The 19,390-nt window shown below is 43.4% G+C and overlaps 1 protein-coding gene and 1 long non-coding RNA gene across 7 annotated transcripts in view; one reads left to right on the forward strand and one right to left on the reverse strand.

The window, feature by feature from the left end:
* The window catches only part of Cabcoco1 (ciliary associated calcium binding coiled-coil 1), a 105,195-nt gene that overhangs the window by 44,311 nt on the left and 41,494 nt on the right, over window positions 1-19,390 (forward strand). The window contains exon 6 of one of the 5 annotated variants that reach the window (XM_052744794.1): window positions 839-3,041. The exons of the other annotated variants lie outside the window; for them this stretch is intronic. Coding sequence (XP_052600754.1) covers window positions 839-847 — 9 coding nt within the window. The 3' untranslated portion in view covers window positions 848-3,041. Of the gene's footprint in view, window positions 1-838; window positions 3,042-19,390 lie in introns of those variants that run through there. 5 annotated transcript variants of the gene reach the window in all.
* The window catches only part of LOC128114629 (uncharacterized), a 47,776-nt gene that overhangs the window by 21,504 nt on the left and 6,882 nt on the right, over window positions 1-19,390 (reverse strand). The window lies entirely within an intron of this gene.

Genomic DNA, 19,390 nt, shown 5'->3' on the forward strand with positions numbered 1-19,390 from the left:
AGCCCATGGCAGACCAAAGTATAGCTACCACCAAAGTCCGGCTTGGTGAGCCAATGGGTTTTATTGGAGTTACTTACAGGAATGTGGGTGAGGGTGAGGGGTTACTTATAAGAGCAGAAACAACTCAGGGACAGCGGCATCCCCAAATCCTACTCCGGCATGAGAGATGGCACACCAAAGCTGGTGCACACTGACAGCCTGCAAATAGCTCAGTAGGTTGGGGGGTGTTATTTCCAGGTGGCTCAGTTGATAAAACACTCTCTAGGCAGACTGGCTGGTTTCTGTGTCTTCCAGGCAGCTGCTCTGGTCTCAGGTCTTCTCCACAGCTTGGCTTGTCTGAAAATGACCCTCAGCCATCTTTATTGCTCACTCTGGGAAGGAGAGCCCTAGTGAACCGGGTCAGTTTTAGGGACTTCCTGTAGCTGTTTTGAGTTGTTTACGATCTGCCGTAAGGAGCTTCCTTAGGAGATGAAATGGTTTGGTCTTAGAGGAAGCTGCTGTACAACAGATGTACATGGTATCTTTCTTTACATCTGTGCATTGCTGCCTGCCTTGTGACATGGAGCTCTCAGGAGCCTCTGCAGAGGTCCCATGGCACCCCACAGTGTCATGTGCATGGGCTTGGAAGTGATCCCTCCTGGCTGAGCCTAGTGAAGGCTGTAAGTCTTATTGATCACTTGATAGCAACCTCCAGGGACCTTGAGGCAATGCCCCTGGCAGACCTGTCCTGTGGTGCCTGAGCCACAGGACCGCATATCTCTAAACATCTATTTAAGCTGTCGGGTTTGGGATAATTAGTTACAAAGCCCCAGAAAACATATGTCTGCTCCCTTCACAGTGTGTGTGAAGCATCCACCCACAAATGTTCAGCCTCGTCTCTCTATCCTCGTCTATTCCTGTCCAGCCTGCCTTGGATGCTCTGCTGCCCATCACTCTTAAAACTGCTGCTAGACTTCCAGTTCAGACATTCCACTGGACACTACTGCACATACTGGATGCTCAGGAAACATCTATGCACAACTTGACCACTGTTTTGTTTTGCCTTATGTGAAGACACCTGTCTCTTGAGAGATATCTTAATGCCTCACACTAAAGTCCAAAGAGATGTATTGAAGTGTTCGGAGCTAATCCTCCTATAAACAAGACTCTGGCCTGACAGTCAAAGCACTTCCCCTCACATCTGAGCCTGTCAGATGCCGGACTTGCTCACGCACTCCTTTGCTTCTGCCATGGGAGCAGGCACACACCTCTGTTCCCACGGAGGCAGAGCTGTGCTGTACTGAAAGTGAAGCAAGGGCTTTGATGTAAGCAAAAGTCTCAGGTTGACCTACTCAAGCATTTCCAAGTCTGGGTGTCGTACACAACCCTTTGCTGTGTGGTTATCACATCTACTGAGCAAATGCGTAGACCTGCCATCCTTTTACGTGCCTTAGGGTTTAGTGTCTGCGCTCATCAACTTCCTGTACAGACCATACTTCTACTGTGATTCTCCTGTGTCAGCTCGTGCAACAGCCCTGGTTGCTTATGATGAGAATGCCAGCAACAGAAACTGACATCCATGAGAACATGAACCCATGAGAACAGAACTCACAAACAAAGAAAAGGTTCCCGTTAGCAGAACAAACTGGATCAGAGAGCTTTCTCGTCTAGGATCAGTGGATGGAGGGATCTACTCTGAACCCTGTACTGCTGGGCAGAGATCACAGGATAAAGTGCAAAAATTGAGCAATAATACAAGGGAAGTCAAGTTAACTGAGCATCTACCATACGCCTGGTACGTGCAAACTTGTTAACTCTCAATCCATGCATCCTTCCCCGCAGCCACAGGAGGTAGGTACCACTGTAAAGATTATGGGACTCAGGGACATAGCTGCATGCTGACCTCTGTCCCAGATGCCCCTGGAGAAGCGATGATGTCATTCTGAAATGAAGGATTGTGGCGCCCACTTATGGGGTTGAGCCATATATGACATGATGATAACCCTCAGAAGTTTCAACAGCTAAAACACAAAATAGGACCTAGTTTAACTTTATTACCTTCCAAACACACACTCCTTAAAAATTAAGTATGGCATAAATAACATCGTAACAAAGTTATTTTAAATATTCATCACTTTTACAACCCTTTCAACTTCTTTATGCTTTCTACCCAAGAGCCTTCTGATGGTCTCGTTCACGCAGTTAATAATGCTAATCTATTACGTGTGCTTCCATTAACACTCAGTGTGTGAAAATGGACACAGCCAAAGCTGGGGAGGGAAAGGGGAATGTGGTTCATTAGTCCCCGCTAAATAATGAGTATATTTGAAATAATATGATCATTAAGTACAAATTAGCATAACTGCTAGAAATGCGAATTTGTTCAAAAGTTGAACATTTCCTTCAGATAAACTCTTTGGCTAAAGTTCTGAATATTTAATTGTTCTGTTTTCACCAAACAAAGGGCAAACCAGCAATTCAACATGATGAGCTGCCTAGATTAAAAAAAAAAAATGTATAACAGAACATAGCTAGTGTCTTCGGTTTATTCTTCTAGACTCATCTCTACCCTCTCCAACCCTGCCCTGCTCCCCAGTTCCACTGTATGGGAACCCTCATTAAATAGGCTTCCTCCTCCTCAGAGCTCTAGCTGGGTCACTGGGGACAGGAACCAGAGAAGTGAGTGAGAAGTGGTTTTACTCTCAGCTGCCTCGCTGCTGGGTCACCGTCTTTTGAGAATCCTCCACCAATGACTACAACCCCTATCCTGACCTCTTCTCTCTGGATAATGGAACCTGGTCCATCCCTGACTCTGATAACACCAGGAGTTAGCAGATGCGCACCATACTATTCTTCCCCCGACACACAAGCCACCCTTTTGCAAACGGCACCTTTACTCAATCCACCTCAATTACTGCTTTTCACTGTGTTAGGGTTTTTTTTTTTTTTTTTGCTTTCTTTCTTTCTTAGAAATTTCATGGTAATAATTGATACCAGGAGAGTGGCCCAGAAATTGACCTTCAAAGTAGAATCCTGAATTGGGTTATGTATCTGGATATTTCTCTCTCTCTTTCTCTCTCTCTCTCTCTCTCTCTCTCTCTCTCTCTCTCTCTCTCTCTCTCTCTCTCTCTCTGTGTGTGTGTGTGTGTGTGTGTGTGTGTGTGTGTGTGTGTGTGTGTGTGTGTGTGTTGAAGGAGTGGAGGAAAAGCTGGGGTGGATTTAGGACCTGTGATGGGAGAGAAATGAGTAGGAGTTTGGCCAGGGTGGAGGAGCTGGTGTTCAGGTGGGACTTGAGAATGTGGCTACATCACCCAGAAAGGGAGTCCCTAGTCTGCTCAGTGAGTTGACTGACAGCTGAACTCACTGTCATCCGACAGACAATCAAGTTGACGAGCCTCAATATTGAAGGGAAAATCCTGGCAGCTGAGAAGTTGAATTCACGTATAAACTGTTTGCTATTTCCTGACCATCACTCCTAGCCATGCCCTCACCAAGATGTTAATAATGCCCGGAAGAGGGTCTTCACCATCACTGGTCACTATGGTCCTGGCTATGCACTGTAATAGGATGAGTATAGGATGCTTGGAACCATGTTTGCAACGGAGACCATGCTGAGGACCGCATTCCCGACTCACCAGTCTATTGACATATTTGTATTTTTCTAATCCTTAAATGAAATTTTATACTATTAATGAGGAAGAGATACTGGGATGGAATACTTCCCTGTGTGTATATGGGTGTGCACTTGTATGCAGCAGGTACATACACACACTAGAGGTCAGCATCTAATGTCATCCCTCAGGTACCGTCCTCAGAGACTTTATTGACAGAGTGTCTGTCACGAGGTTGGAACTTGCTGATTAGGCTAGGTCCTAGACCAGCAAAGCCCCCTGTCTCCACCTCCCCTGTGCTAGGATTTCAATCACTTGTCTCATTGCCTAGCTTTTTATGTGGATCTTGGGGACCAAACTCAGATTGTCATGCTTGCATGGCAAGCCCTTTATCAACTGATCTCTCTTACCAACTCACAATTAAATAGTTTTAAGGGAAATTTCCAGTAAAATCTATACCAGTCACTAATGAGTTGTACCCGATTACACGTGATGTGAAAATCAAGGCGTAGTCTGTAAATCGGGTACAAGGCAAACACAGAGCTGGTAGGAAAGCTTGGGTCAAAGATCAGTACTCCTCACACATCTTTGGGGACCATTTTCCTAACAACCGCAATTCCTCTATGTCATCTACAAAGCAGGAGGAATATTATCTACCTCCCATCATCACAAGGAAACAAGACAGGGTCTGACGGGGCAGAGTGACTCAGTTAACCCAGTAAGTCAAGCTTGCTCCTGCAGCACCTGAAAGCCAGAACAGCGGACCTGGGGATGTGGAGAGCTGTCTGTTAATCTCATTTTATACCCTGGTTCCTGACCCAGACCAGCACCCTACTATATGACTTGAATGAATGTGTGACTGCGTTTGAGGAGGCTACATGAGAATGGTCACATTATCATCTTTTCTTTTCATCCACCTGAACTCAATCCCACCTCCTCATGGGTCGTCTTTACAATCAGAAATACACTCCTCTTTGGGATGGGCCCTCCATCTCAGCGCATGGGTGCTGCTGTGACAAATATGACGTCAGTTGGTGGCTTTGAACCAATAGAAATATTTCCTTCAGTCACAGAGATTGGGAAGTCCAAGATCAAAGAAGTAGCCCACTTGGTGTCTTGAGATGCTCACTTTCTTCTTCATAGGTGGCAGCTTCCTGTGTCTTCACTTGGAAGAACAAAGCTTCCTTTACTAAGCCACTAATCTATCTGGGGCAGGGGTTCTCCCCTCAGGCCTCATTCACCTGGAAATGCCTCACCCCAGTAATACGCACACATGTCCTTCAATATACATGTTTTGGGGGAAGACACATTGAGACCAAAGCAAGTCCTATCCTGGAAGGAGTGCTACAAGAAGTAAATTACATAGAGATTGAAATATGTAGAAATACAGACTACTCCATAAATTTTGTTTCCTTTCCTCTCGTTCCTTTAGTATTTCTAATGCTGAATGCGTTACAGGCGCTGAAATAAACATTCGTGATGTGCCGCTGGATGAAGTTCTCATTTGAGAGCCCACACGCTAGTCATTCCTTTTATGAAACTCCTAAATATCAGATTACTGCCCATGGGGTTGCAAAATATTTCTATGCCTTTTATGGTTAAAATGCTCCAAGAATTTGGACTCGATCCCACTTGTGAAAGTTATTGCAATAAATCCAAAATGAACAGACACAGAAAATAGTTAACATTCAGCAGTTAAAACTTTGAAGAAACGAGAGACACAGTTTCTTCTACCTCTTGTGATTCTGCAAATCGTAAGAGACAGTTTAAAGCATTTACCCCAAAGAGGCTCACCTAATCATCCCTAATGGGAGACATCAACTCATGTCACCCAAGGATTATTCTTAAAAAATGCACATATTGTCTGACTTCACTTGGAATAAACAAAAAGCTTAAATTAGATTATTGCTTAGACACAGAGCCATTAAACTAATATAAGGCCAGACATTTGGAATTAAGTCCATTTAAGAGAGTCACCTTACATTAAATCATGGCTACAGTATCTGCATTGATTTTGAGCTTTATGCCCCGGTCATAAAAACTCAGTTAAAAAAAAAATCCACAGTAGGTGCACACAGTAGGTGCATGGCACTTTTACACAAATTCTGAAAACCAGAGCCTTCAAAGGAATCTATTGAATAAACAACAGTCAACACAAATACCCCCTGAACCATTAACAACAAAGCCTCAGAGGTTCTAAAGGTCATTAAAACCACTAGTGCCCTGACTTCTCCTTTCAAAACAAAACAATCCAAAAGTCCACGAATCCACGTCTCAAGGTCAGTTCAGTGACATCCCCTCAGTCACAACTTTTCCCTGGGACCCCAGCAGCACACCGGGGCCTGATATGTAACAACTGATGGGGGACACTTTATTTATAGATTTATGTGTTTGGCAGCTTTGCAAAAACCCACATTTTCCTTTCAGATGAAAGGAAATATTTTCAGTCACAACAACAACAACAAAAACAAGCAAACCAAAAACCAAAAACTCACCTCATCATTCCAAAATGAGGAAGTAAGTTCAGCGGGGGCGGGCATGCGTCACAGTCTATGAGACTCGATGAGCACCCCATGGTTTAGAAAGGCAGGCTTCTGCACCCCAAACACAGGCAGGGAGGTTTAAGTACATAGTTTTCTTATTTGCCAAAAATGAGAAGAAATTTGCCTGATGGCAGTTTTTCCACTGAACTCTGTGGGTGGTTGTTATAAACTTTGTTCTATGCTACAAATTCCTAATTCTAATACAGTATTATTATTGGAAAGCTGAGATGCTGAATCAGTGTGTGTGTGTGTGTGTGTGTGTGTGTGTGTGTGTGTGTGTGTGTGCATGTACGTGTATGTTCCTGCGTGTGCATCTGTATGTGTGTCTATATGCCATCTGTGTATGTGTCTATGTGTGTCCATGTTTATTTGTGTGTTTGTGTGTATGTGTCTGCATGCCTGTTTGTCTGTGTGCATGCATCTGTATGCTGTGTGTAGGTGCATGATCAAGTTTGTTTGTGGGTGCCTGTGTGTCAATGTCTGCTTATGTCTATGTCTGTGTATATTATTTGTGTCTGTGTGTCTGTGTAGACATTGACACAGAGACAGAGATGACCACCTTGAGATGACAGCCTCCTTAAGGTGCCCTCAGGATAGGTGGAGGCCTCGCTATGTGTGTATTTGCCCGTATGCTATATGCCTAAGGTATGTGTGTCTATGTTTGTATGCCTATATGAATGTGTATGTGTGCATTTTCTGCCCATGTGCGTGTGTGTGTATATGTGCTATGTGTGTGCCTGTGTACTATCTATGTCTGTATGCTGTTTGTGTGTGTGTGTGTGTGTGTGTGTACACAAGTATGCTATCTGTGTGCAATCTGTCCATATGTGTGTCTATGTCTGAATGCTGTATGTCTCTGTGTGTGAGCTGTCTGCCAATGTGTGTGTCTGTGTTTGTGTTTGCTGTCTGCATATATGTATGTTTATGTGTGTGCTGTCCGCCTATGTGTATGTCTGTGTGTGTATGCTGTTGGGCTGTGTGCATGTCTGTGTGTGTATGTTGCCTGACCGTGTGCATGTCTGTGTGTGTATGTTGTCTGACTATGTCCATGTCTGTGCAGACATCACACTGAGACAGTAGTAGTAACCTTGGGATGGCACTTTAAGGAGCCCTCAGATCTCACTGGAGAGACCATCCATGTCTGTTGAACAGTCTGAGCCTCCTGTGGTTGAGGTGCTACTTATCCTCCTTGAATATGCAGTCAATGCAGAAATGTGCTCACTCTCCCCAACAGTAGGAATACATTAACAATAAAGCATAAAAGTTTACAAATAATTCCATATTTTTCAAGGGTAAAAAAATACTGTATTCAAAACTCAATTATTTTGGCTTGTGTGTCTCACTCTGAAACTGTAGCTAGTCCAGAACACTCTATAATCAGGGAAAGCAGAAAGGGATGATTCCCAAGGTCCATCACAAGGCCTTGGATCTTCCAGGACTGTCAGGACCTGAGATGCTGTCTTAGTTTGGGTTTCTATTGCTGTGCTGAAAAACCGTGACCAAAAAGCAAGTTAGGGAGGAAAGGGTTTATTCAGCTTACACTTCCACATCATTGTTCATCATCAAAGGAAGTCAGGACAGGAACACAAACAGGGCAGGAACCTGGAGACAGGAGCTGGTACAGAGGCCATGGAAGGGTGCTGCTTACCGGCTCGCTCCATGTGGCTTGCTCAGCCTGCTTTCTTATAGAAGCCAAGACCACTAGCCCAGTGTAGTACCACCCACAGTGGGCTGGGCCCTCCCCCATCAATCACTAATTAAGAAAATGCCCTACAGGCTGCATATAACCCAACCTTATGGAGTCATTTTCTCAATTGAGGGTCCCTCCATTCAGATGACTTTAGCTTGTGTCAAGTTGACTTAAAACTATCTAGCACAGGGAGTGGAATGTGGTAATTTGAATGTAATTGGCCCCCATAATCTCATAGGAGAGTGGCACTGTTAGGAGGTGTGGCTTTTTAGGGGTGGGTATGGCCTTGTTGCAGGAAGTGTGTCACAGTGAGACCAGGCTTTGAGGTTTCCTATGCTCAGGATACTGCCCAGTATCTCAGTCAACTTCTTGCAAGATGTAAGACTCTCAGCTACTACTCCAGCACCACATCTGCCTGCCTACCAGGCAGGAGAAAATGCCTCTGGGAGATAATGGACTGGACCTCTGAAACTGTAAGCAAGGCACCCCAATTAAGTGTTTTCTTTATGAGAGTTGCCGTGGACATGGTGTCTCTTCACAGTATACTCTGAAGCAGTGGGGCTTGCCATAACAGCCTGGATCAAGGTAACGACGTGGCAGGGAAAGGCTGCATGTACAGAAATGAGATTGGCATTGCAGAAGTGATCTCTTCCAGGCATTGGCTGGCCTGGGCTGTGACCAGCAGCTCGCTTTTCTTGGGAGGAACGTCTCTGCAGCAGAGTGGAAGCTCTGGTAGGAGCCAGGCCACAAGATAGTTAAAAGCTCAGAAGCCAGAGGAAAGCAGGCCAGTTGGCATGACCCTGGAGCACAGCTTTGAGAGTCAGGGGTCAGTGGTCAGCATCTCACCTCAGGAAGTTTGGAACACACAAGCCAAGTCAGCTCAGTCCATGGCTGAATGGACATGGTCTGCCCCTATTCCCGCCTGTCTGAGAGAGATAACAAGTCACCGAGCCCTAGACAACGGCCACTGAAGAAATGTCTGTGACTGGACTCAAGGAAGAGAAGAAGAGGAGGGCAGAGAAAAAATATTTGAAGAGACAGTGGCCAGTTTGTAGCCAAGTTTACAAGAACCATTAACTCACAAATCCAAGGAGACCAATAAACTCCAAGCTTGAGACACTTAGAAGAAACCAAGACGCAAGACCTAACGCTAAAAACCGCCAATAAAGAGAAGCCTTAAAAGCCCCCAGAAAATAAGGTCATGCTGTGCCCACATGGAGGACCGGACTGAAGACAGGCACGGGAGCAAAGCTGTTGCTGAAGACAGTGGATCACAAAAGGGAAGCGAACTGCCAACCCACCACTGTGTGTGCCACGAAGGCTTTTGTGGCGTGCAAGTGAAATACTTGACAGGCGTACAAAAGCTTACAAGTTCGCCATGGGCAGACTCACATGGCAGGAAATGTTTCGGGGTGTTCCCGAGGCAGGGGAAAGGGGAACACGATAGAAGTCTGCAGTTACACGGAAAACCGTGAAGCAAATCTTGACTACTAAGATAAGGCGTGGCAGGAAGTGAAAATGAAAGCAAGTGTGTTGTTGGATTGGTGTCATACAGAAACCAAGACGGAAGAGAGCGTCGGTACGTGCACCGACAGGAAAGAGATAAGAAAAAACGCTGTGGCAAGTGGCTTTGCACAAACCGGTAGACTATCGCGTTTTAAGAAGATTGGATTAAGTTGAGGACATACAGCGTCCCCACCTAAATAATCACCCAAAACTTAGAGCCAAGAAGCAAACAGAGAAGTAGAGATGAAGTATAATCATTCTCAATCCTAAAGAAGGCAGAAAAAGAGACAATGGGGGACCAGGAACAAATAGATACAAGTGGTAACAAGGGTGGATTTAAACCCAACTTAATCAACGGTCACATTAAATATCCCAACCCGTATAACAGCGCCAAGCAGGTGACCCAACCATACCAGCCTTTCATGACACGCACTTCAAGTACAAAGGCGCAGACACGCTAAACGTGGATGAGAGTGGATATCAAACATCTCAGTCTCTCTTCCTACTGTTGTGATAAAACACCCTGACAAAAACAGCTTATTGAAGAACGGAACGTTTATTCTGACTCTAAATTCAAGGGTACAGTCCATCATGGTGGGGTGGGAAGTCAAGGCCACCGGCTCTCTCAGCAGCCGGTCACATCATATCCCCAGGCAGGAAGAAGAGCAACGGACACTTGCTGCTGTTCAACTCCCTCTCTCCATTTGTGAAACTCACGATCCCTGCCGGGGAATGATGCCACCCACAGTGGGCAGGTCTTCCCAGTTTAATTCATATAATCAAGATAATCTCTCATAGACACTACCAGAGGCTAACTTTAATCTAGATAATCCACTCCCCGCCACAACAGAACTTTGCCCAGAAGCCAAGCTCTTGACGATTCTAGATTCTGTCAAGTTGACATTTAGCACTGACTATAACACCCAGTTAACAGTAATAAAAACAAAGTAGTAATGATTTTATAATCATCTGTTGATGTCAGGCCTAGGACATTACCAGTGAGAAAGTTATTCCATAGTGGCGAAGAATCCAGTTCAATAAGAACTCGTGGCCGGGCGGTGGTGGCGCACGCCTTTAATCCCAGCACTCGGGAGGCAGAGCCAGGTGGATCTCTGTGAGTTCGAGGCCAGCCTGGGCTACTAAGCGAGTCCCAGGAAAGGCGCAAAGCTGCACAGAGAAACCCTGTCTCGAAAAATGAAAAAAAAAAAAAAAAAAAGAACTCGTAACAGTCGTGTACATTCAAGTGCATAACAGACACTCAAAATACATGAAGTAAGATTCAACAGAACTGTGAGAAGTGGGTAAATCCATCAGAACAGATTTGAACACCTCCTCTCAAGAATTGATAGACTTAAGGATATAGAATTATCAAATATGTAAACAATTTGACTAATGCTAGGAGACGATTCTGTATAACTGACATTCACAGGACAACAACAGAGAAAACATAATCAACTAGGCAAACGAAAGATCCTGAGAAAGGAGCCCATGTCCTGGACCATAACACAGACCCTGAGTTAATATCAAATGATTGATATATACAAAGTATATTACTAACCACAACTGCATTAAGTTAAAAGTCAGTAATAGTGATCTCACATGTGTCCAACCAACAGTCAAAATAACGTGCGGGCAGAAGAGATGTTAAGAGAAACGTAAACTGTCTGAAAACAAAAGCAAAGCTTGTGCGAGAAAGCTAAATCAGCGCATGGAGGGGACAGGTCAGTTTTTGTCACGGGTGTGCGACCAGGAAGTTGACCGTGCCGCAGTGGATGGCCCCGGGCCTCCGTGAGTGTAGACAGCACTGATTAAATTCAGTGGGTTAGGGAGAGAAGAAAAGAAGGGAAGGAAGGAGGAGGGGGGCAGGAAGCTGAGAGGAGAGCTCAGTAGGAAAATCCAGGGATCTGGGAAGAGTTGGGAAATGAATATGAATGAATATGATCAAAATACATTGTATACATGTAGGAAATTCTTAAAGAATTATATTATATTAAAAAAAATGGTAGTAGCTCTCGGGCCTCCACTTTCAACTTGAAATTCTAGCACGTAAGAGAAGATTAACTACAACCAAGCAGAGAAATAATAAAGAACAGAGATCAATTTTCAAATAATAAGACGCTTTTTAAAAACTCATTAAACCTAGTATCTCTATTACGGCTGAGCAGGAGAAGGACAAGCCAGCAGCATCTGAAAGAAGAGACTGGCCCCAGCTAAAAACCTTCCACAGATGGAGGGAGTCTAGTGAGAAGGGCCTGGAAGGAACATGGCCAGCTCGGAGATTTTACCTCCTGTCTGACTTGGTGGTCACTGACTTGTAGACTCTGGCAAAAACAAACAAACAAACCAACAAAAAACAAAACCAAAATTCCTGACTTTAAACTGGAAACTCTCAGGAGCTGAGGCAGGAGCTCAGTGGTTCACAGCACTGGCTGCTCTTGCAGAGGACCAAGGTTCGTTTCTCAGCAGCACCCACATGGCTGCTCACAACCATCTGTAACCTCAGCTTTAGGAGATCCAGGGCCCTCCAATGGCTCCATTAGGCACCTGCACATATGTGGTGTACATACATAGATCCAGAGAGATACTCATACACATAAAATATACTCAGATACAAAATACTCATATCCACTAAATAAATCGTTTTTAAAATGGAAAAATATCAGATTGAACTTGAAGGAGGAGGCATGAAAGCCTTAAGAGCAGAAATTAAACAAAAAATATACAATAATCACAGTAGTAAGCTGTGGGATGGATCTTCAGAAAAACCAATGACAGTGAAAAGCTCCTAGTGAAGTTTTTAAAGACCACAACATTGGTAATAAATCCAGGTGTCTATGGATCAGTGAACACTCCAAGATAAATATTACCGCTGGTTTTCATACTAGGTAAAAGTGGTAAAATCTGGAAAGTTTTAATAGCTGTATATCAAAAAACTGAACTAAATTTTTGCTTATAAAGAAACCTCCCAAGACCATATTACTTAATAATTAGGAAAGAAATGAAGTCAATTTTGGGTGTACCTTCAGGTTATATAAAAAGAGATCAAAATGACTTCTGGTCAAACCTGACCAGGACAATATAAGAAAGAAAAATTCTCTAAGCTCCCTCCTTTATGAACATGCATGAAAAAAATCAGAAACAGAATATTTTTTTTTTTTTTTTTTTTTTTTTTTTTTTGGTTTTTCGAGACAGGGTTTCTCTGTGTAGCTTTGCGCCTTTCCTGGTACTCGCTTTGGAGACCAGGCTGGCCTCGAACTCACAGAGATCCGCCTGCCTCTGCCTCCCGAGTGCTGGGATTAAAGGCGTGCGCCACCACCGCCCGGCCAGAAACAGAATATTAACATATCAAACCCAAGAATGTAGAACCTGATGGTACCCGTGACTATGGTAAGTGTCTTTCTGGAATGTAAGGAGGACCAGTGAAGGCAGCTGTACACACTGATAATAATGAAGGATTGTGTCATTTTTCTCACGAGATGCAGAGCAGTTGTCCCATAAATCCAACACCCATTCATTATAAAAATCTATTAACAAACCCAGAATGAGGGGGAAATGTCTTACTATGTGACTAGACTTTAGAAGTTACTACAAACGCCACATCAAGCATTGTCATCAATGGTCCATTACTGAAGCCTAGCCTCCTGAGAGATGGAGAGAAGCTGTCTGTCAATAGTCTTTCTGTTTTCTATACGCTGGCAGCTCCATCCAGCCTGGAGGAACAGAAGAAATAAGCCTGGGAGTATAAAATGGAAACGTGGGATCAGAAGTGTCTGTCATATGTGACACTACTGTATATATAGAATGGAATTTGCAGGAAAATTATAAACCTGTAAAATAATTTGTCAGATAATTGATCACATGGCAAACATACAGAATAACTTTTCTATATGTCAGACGGAAGCAACTAGAAAATAAAACAATAAAATGGCATTGGAATAGCATAAAAAGCAAAAAATGTCTAATGGCCAATGTCTGAGTCATATATGCACGCAGACTACAGAATACGGCGAGCAAACCTGAACCTGTGCCTGGCATTTGGATTTTGAAGTGTATGGAGAAACGGGAGGAGGGCTTGAGAAGCAGATCAGTGCTTAAGAGCGAGCGCTACTCTTGCAGAGGATCCTAGCTCAGTTTCCAGCACCCACATTTGTCCTGTAACTCCAGTGCCAGGGACTCCACTGTCCTCTTCTGACCTCCACAGGCAACTGTACTCAGGTGCACACACACCTCCCCGCAACCCCCACATGCACGTAATTAAAAATAAATCTTTAAAAATAAGTAAATAAAAATAATTTAAGAAAGGCAAAGAATAGATAAAGCAATGCTGAAGATTTAAATTAAGGGCTTTGTATTACTGTTCCAGGAGTTAGAAATTTATAGTCATTTCAGAACACTGATTAATTCATACTGGCATAAATATAGGCAGAGCATTGGAAGGAAATAAAAGGGGGGAAAATATGCCCATACTTACATAGTCATTTACTATAGGACATTGTATTGTAGAGAGAAATAAGTAATTATTTTCAATTTTAATTTCAATTATTTTCAATAAATGATTAAGGGTCTAGAGAATATTTCACAAGGAAAATAATGAATTTGAACCTTTAGCTCACAATATGAGGAAATATTCTTTCCATGTAAATTATAAATCTCAACATGGAGACAAACTACTTAAGCTTCTAGAAGATGGCATCACAGCCTTCAACAGGTCTCTCTCTCTCTCTCTCTCTCTCTCTCTCTCTCTCTCTCTCTCTCTCTCTCACACACACACACACACACACACACACACACACACACACACACACACACACACACCAGCACTAACTGTGAAAGAAAAATGGATAAACTGGGGCAGGAGAAAGGCTCAGTTGGTTAAGAACCCATACTGTTCTTGCAGACAACCCAAGTTCAGTTCCCACCCCTACACTGGGCAGCTCACAATGACTCCGGGTGATCCAACACCCTCTTCTGGCTGCCTTGGGAACCTGCACTCACATGCACATACATGCACACAGACACACACATACACACACATAGGCGTAATTAAAAATAAACATTTTTAAGTTGTTAAGCTGCACTTGATACAAAGAAATTCTTTTCAACGAAAGGCCCCACGAAGAGGACAGATGTTGAAGAAACTGGAAGATAAAATATGTGTAACAAAAGATAAAGTAACATAAATAAATAAGGAAATACCAGTAAGATGAACAAAACAAATCCCCACCCAGAAATGGGCAAGAACTTGAATGTGTATATGTACTTCATGAGTGAAAATATTCAAATGAAAGTCTTTAATGGATTTATTAGAAATCAAGAAAACACAAATGAACTGAGTTGGGTCTTCACTCTCACTGTGGTCTCCATCAAGAGTCTCCCTGTGTCCATACCTGAAACTCACCGGGCAATACCACAAAGCTTCCCCAAATGAGGGCTACCCTGGGAGGAAGCAGAAGCCACTAATCCTCTTGGAGAGAGATTAGTCCCAGACCTGCACTGGTTGCATGGCTGAGGCTAGAGAGGCCCCTCAACTAGGTAGAACCCCCTGGGAACACAAACAAAGCCCACTTCTCAGTGGGAAGGTTCCAGAGAATCTGCAGCCATCACCAGGCTATCCTGTTTTCCCACCTCCCTCAGTGCTTTTCCAATGCTAGCTGGACCACCAAAGGCCATTTCAAATCCTCTCTTTCCTAAGCTGTCAATCCCCTCACCTGAGAAGAGCTCTTCCCCGACACCCCACACCCCCACTGCAACCCTGGGACATTCAGTTTGTCTCTATGTTTTTTGGGACCCTTATGACTTTCAACCTTAAATTATGTGTGTTCATCATCTCCTCTATTTTTAAGCAACCTCAACTTCAAGTTAGCCACCTAAGTTCCAGTTGCAGACTCAAGAGGAATTAGTTTAGGGCTGGTACATGGCAGCTCTGCACACAGGATGTTTACCAAAACCCAAACTTTCTAATAGGTCAAAACATGGCTTCTCTCGAGGTTATTTAGCTCACTGGCATCTCCTTTACCCTCAACCATATTTGTTAGCTATTGATACACAAAACAATGCTAAGTATTTTCCCGGTACATACTGGAGGAAAAAAGCCATACTTAATAAGGAAAAGAGCACAATGCAGCCACTTGCTGAACTCTTAACTATGGCCAGGCTCAGTTAGAGCACTTACCTGCCTGTGAGGTTTGGAAGGGAAAGAAAATAACCAAGGAATCAAAGCCAAAGACAACAAAAGAGCAAGAAAAAAAAAAAATGTCCTGTAGACTCTGAACAGCCCCAAGACAGGACATTTTGATGTGTGCCGGCTCCATGGGGAGGAAACCCAGGCCCCAGGACCACACACAGGTAGGGCTTCAGAAGACAGCGCTGCCTTCCCTCTGAGCTAGAATCGACCCTTTCCACATTACCCACGGAACCATCTAGATCATGGATTCAATTTTTTTGAAAAACACATCAATTTTATGCCTATTAGAACTTTGCAGGATTCAATTTACTTTCATTTTCATAATGTTAAAATCTTTAAACACCCATTCAGGGAAAGAAAGCCAAATGGTAACTTGACTTGAAAAAAAAAAAATGTGTTCTATATAGAGGCGATTGTACACTATTATTAGAGAAAATGAATCCAATTTCTGATGCTTTCACTTAGCAACTAAACCTATGCTATCGTGTGTTCCCTGCCATACCTCATGACTGTTGAAACGGTAAAAAGGGGTTGGAGGGAGGTGAATGACATTCCGTGGAACTTGGCATGAGAGAACTCTGACTTGTTTGAAAAAAAATAAACTCAAATATTTAGGGGATTAACAGCCTAACTTAAGTCCATAAAACAAAGCTAAAAGGTTAGGAAAGGGATGAATCCATGCACCACGGCACAGTAAAATTTTGTTACAGGAGTTGGGAGTGGAGGCAGCCTTTCAAGGACAGCATTTAGACAGGTCACCCCAGAACTTTTCAGATTCAGTTTGGAGACAGTGGAGATCTGTGACATCATAAGCAAAGAGCTGGAGGCCAGAAGGGAGCGGTGACCTTTCACCTCGGCATAGGGAAGAGATCCAGCATGTTCATCACGTCTGTCTTTGAGAAACTGGAAATTCCAGTCTAGGACCCACCAGGCAGGGCAAGCTAGCTGTGCTCCTCAGCAAGGCTCAGCTGAGCACAGTGAACAGCCCAAAGCCCTTTCACACTTGACTGTGAGAACAGAGATGATGCTAAGGGAACTCTACTGAGGTTTATTTGTTTCAATATTTTGTTTTGTTTCTTGGTTTCTCAAGGCAGGGTTTCTCTGTGTAGCCTTGGCTGTCCTGGAACTCGCTCTGTAAACCAGGCTGGCCTCAAACTCACAGAGATCCACCTACCTCTGCCTCCCGAGTGCTGGGATTAAAGGTGTGTGCCACCACTGCCCAGCTAATATTTTGAGTGATCTCTGTTGTTGTTGTTTATTTTTGAGATTGTATTTTAATTACATTTCTCCCTTCTCTTTCCTCGCTCCAAGCCCTCCCACATACGACCCTCCACCCGCTTCAAATTCATGGCCTCTTTTTCCTAAGTTTCAGCATCGGAAAGTTCTTCCCAAAGTGTGGCTGAATAAAATCTCCCTATTTGGTTTCCATGAAATCAGCATGATTTTCCATAAAGAGAGTATTATTTTTGACATGAAGCAAAGGTTAGAATCTGGGTGTGTGTTTGCATCCACAACATGATGATTTGCGTATGTGTTTTAATTTCCAAGGTCAGGGTCAGAAGGCAGGTTATAGCAATATACAAGTATGGCAACCAGTCAAGCTGCCCACTTCAGTACAAAAGTAAAAATACATAGTTCACTGGGAAAATGTTTGCTCAACTACATTTAAAGTAAGTTATGAATTATTTGTGAAAAGTAAATAGTTTTCCATGAAGAAACTATTCTTTAAATAGAATCAATGGTCAGGAGCTTGGCGGGGGATGATTCAGCAATTAAGATCATTTACTGCTGGGTGGGGGGACCAGAGTTCTATTCTCAGCACTCAGATCAGGTGGCTCACAACCACCTCTAACTACCCCTCCAGGGGATCTGATGTCCTCTTCTGGCCTCTGCAGGCAACTGCACTCACGTGCACATAGCACCACTTAGACACATACCCATATGCATAATTAAACACAATATTTTTTAAAAGAAAGAAACAGAGGCTAGGCTTATGTAAGTGTGTGTGTGTGTGTGTGTGTGTGTATGTGTGTGTGTGTGTGTGTGTGTGTGTGTGTGTGTGTGTGTGTGTGTGTTACTTCAACAAATGGAGGTCAGAAGGCAGATTCTGACAACAGAGTCAAGACAATCACCCAATAGTTATTCCAGTTCTCAAGGAAAAGTCACTAGAAAAAGTTCAGGCAACTGTGTTTAAGATGAAACACTTACCAACTAATTATGAAAAGTCATAATGCCTCTCATCAAAGTCTCAAGACTCTTTCTCCACATTCATCAAGTGGGAACTTTGTCACACACAACTATGTTTGATTAAACTTCTGGGACATAGTTGTCACGAACACGTGTTCACTTCTGCCCAGGCCTCTTAGGTGCTTAGCAATTGATTTCCAAATCCTAACACAAAGTTGAGCACAACAGGCAGGCAAAAGGCTCAGGGATGAATTTCCATTTCACTGAAGTGTTTCAGAAACAGTTTTAGAGCAAGCCACCAGGATAAAGAAGCCCCCTTTTGGAACACTCACTGATGGAAGAAATTATTCCAGTACATAGTCTGAGGAAGCATCACCGTCACTCTGATTTTCTGCAAAAGGGACCAGACACCGAATTTCATCATTGCTTTCCCGCATCTCAGAATGATGACTTCTGACAGTTACAGTCATCTTCTTGGGATAGTAATGATGTGAGGGTGTGTTTACACAATGACAGTGTTTGATTCCCAACTTACACTGAGGAAGGTAAAGCCTATGATGTAATTCCAAAGAACGGGTACCAGACACCAAGCTGTTTAGACAATGTTGAGGGAGGGAGCTAAGAACCAAGCTTAAACTCTCCAGATGTGAATACAGCATGAGGTCACAAGGAACACAACAGAAAATCCATGGGGTGCCTCTCCTGGACGAACTTGGAAAAGGTCACTCTTCTACTCCTAATAACAAGACTGGCAGGTAGTTGGGTGTGACTTCTCTAAATAGGGCCTGCTTTTTCTGGCCAGGCCTTTCCACTGAGAGCAGCGTCCCATCAAGATCACAGTAACTTAGGTGAGAGAGCCTTCCTTCTGCCTTTTTCTCCAGCTCTTGCAAAACTCCAAAAGGTAGAGGCTAAAGAATGTGTTCTTGTTCATGGCATGGCCCTGAGTTTCTTCATGTAGGATGTAAGTGGTGGCCACAGAGCAGTAGGTGGGGTAACTTCATTAAAAATAAGTAGTGGTTGCTAAATTAGATGTAATAGCAGAATCAAAGTCAGAAAGAAAGAAATGATTGAAGGGAGAAAGGAATAAAAGATAAATGTAAAATGGACAAGAAGAGAGAAAGGAACAAAGGAAGAGGAAGTGGAGGGAGAGGTGGGTAGGGGCAGAGGGCAGAGGGAGAAGAGAGGGGAAAAACAGAGTCAGCAGAGATAGATGAAGCTTTACTCTAAAGGAAGAATTTTAACATGTATGTGATTTGAACACCCAAATAAATTAAGGGGAACATATATGACATAAAAACACAATGTAGTGGAAAGGGAAACCGTGTCACAAAGAGAAGGGTAAATGGTGACATTAAAAGATTTAAAAATATCTAAAATAATACAGAGTTTAAAACAACAGTACAGGGAAACCAACCTGTGATGCACAGAACAAGTTCCAGAAAACCACACAATAAATGAGAAGGGTAAGACAGACAAGGGTCCCAGGTCTTTTATGGAGGTATAACACACAGAGGCCCACTATCTCCAGAAGCTGGGAAGGGAGGACCGTGACAATCCACCCAAACATGATCTTGAAATCCTGTTCACAAAGTGCCAGGAGATAACCTTTAAAGAGCAAAGGGAACGCTCATTCCAGAAAAGGGCAAAGAATGACCAAGTCCAAGACATAGTCTAGTAAAGATACTGGGTT

The sequence above is a fragment of the Peromyscus californicus genome, unplaced genomic scaffold, assembly GCF_007827085.1.
Source record: "Peromyscus californicus insignis strain IS unplaced genomic scaffold, ASM782708v3 Scaffold_19__1_contigs__length_69161282, whole genome shotgun sequence".
In the NCBI taxonomy this organism is placed as follows: domain Eukaryota; kingdom Metazoa; phylum Chordata; class Mammalia; order Rodentia; family Cricetidae; genus Peromyscus; species Peromyscus californicus.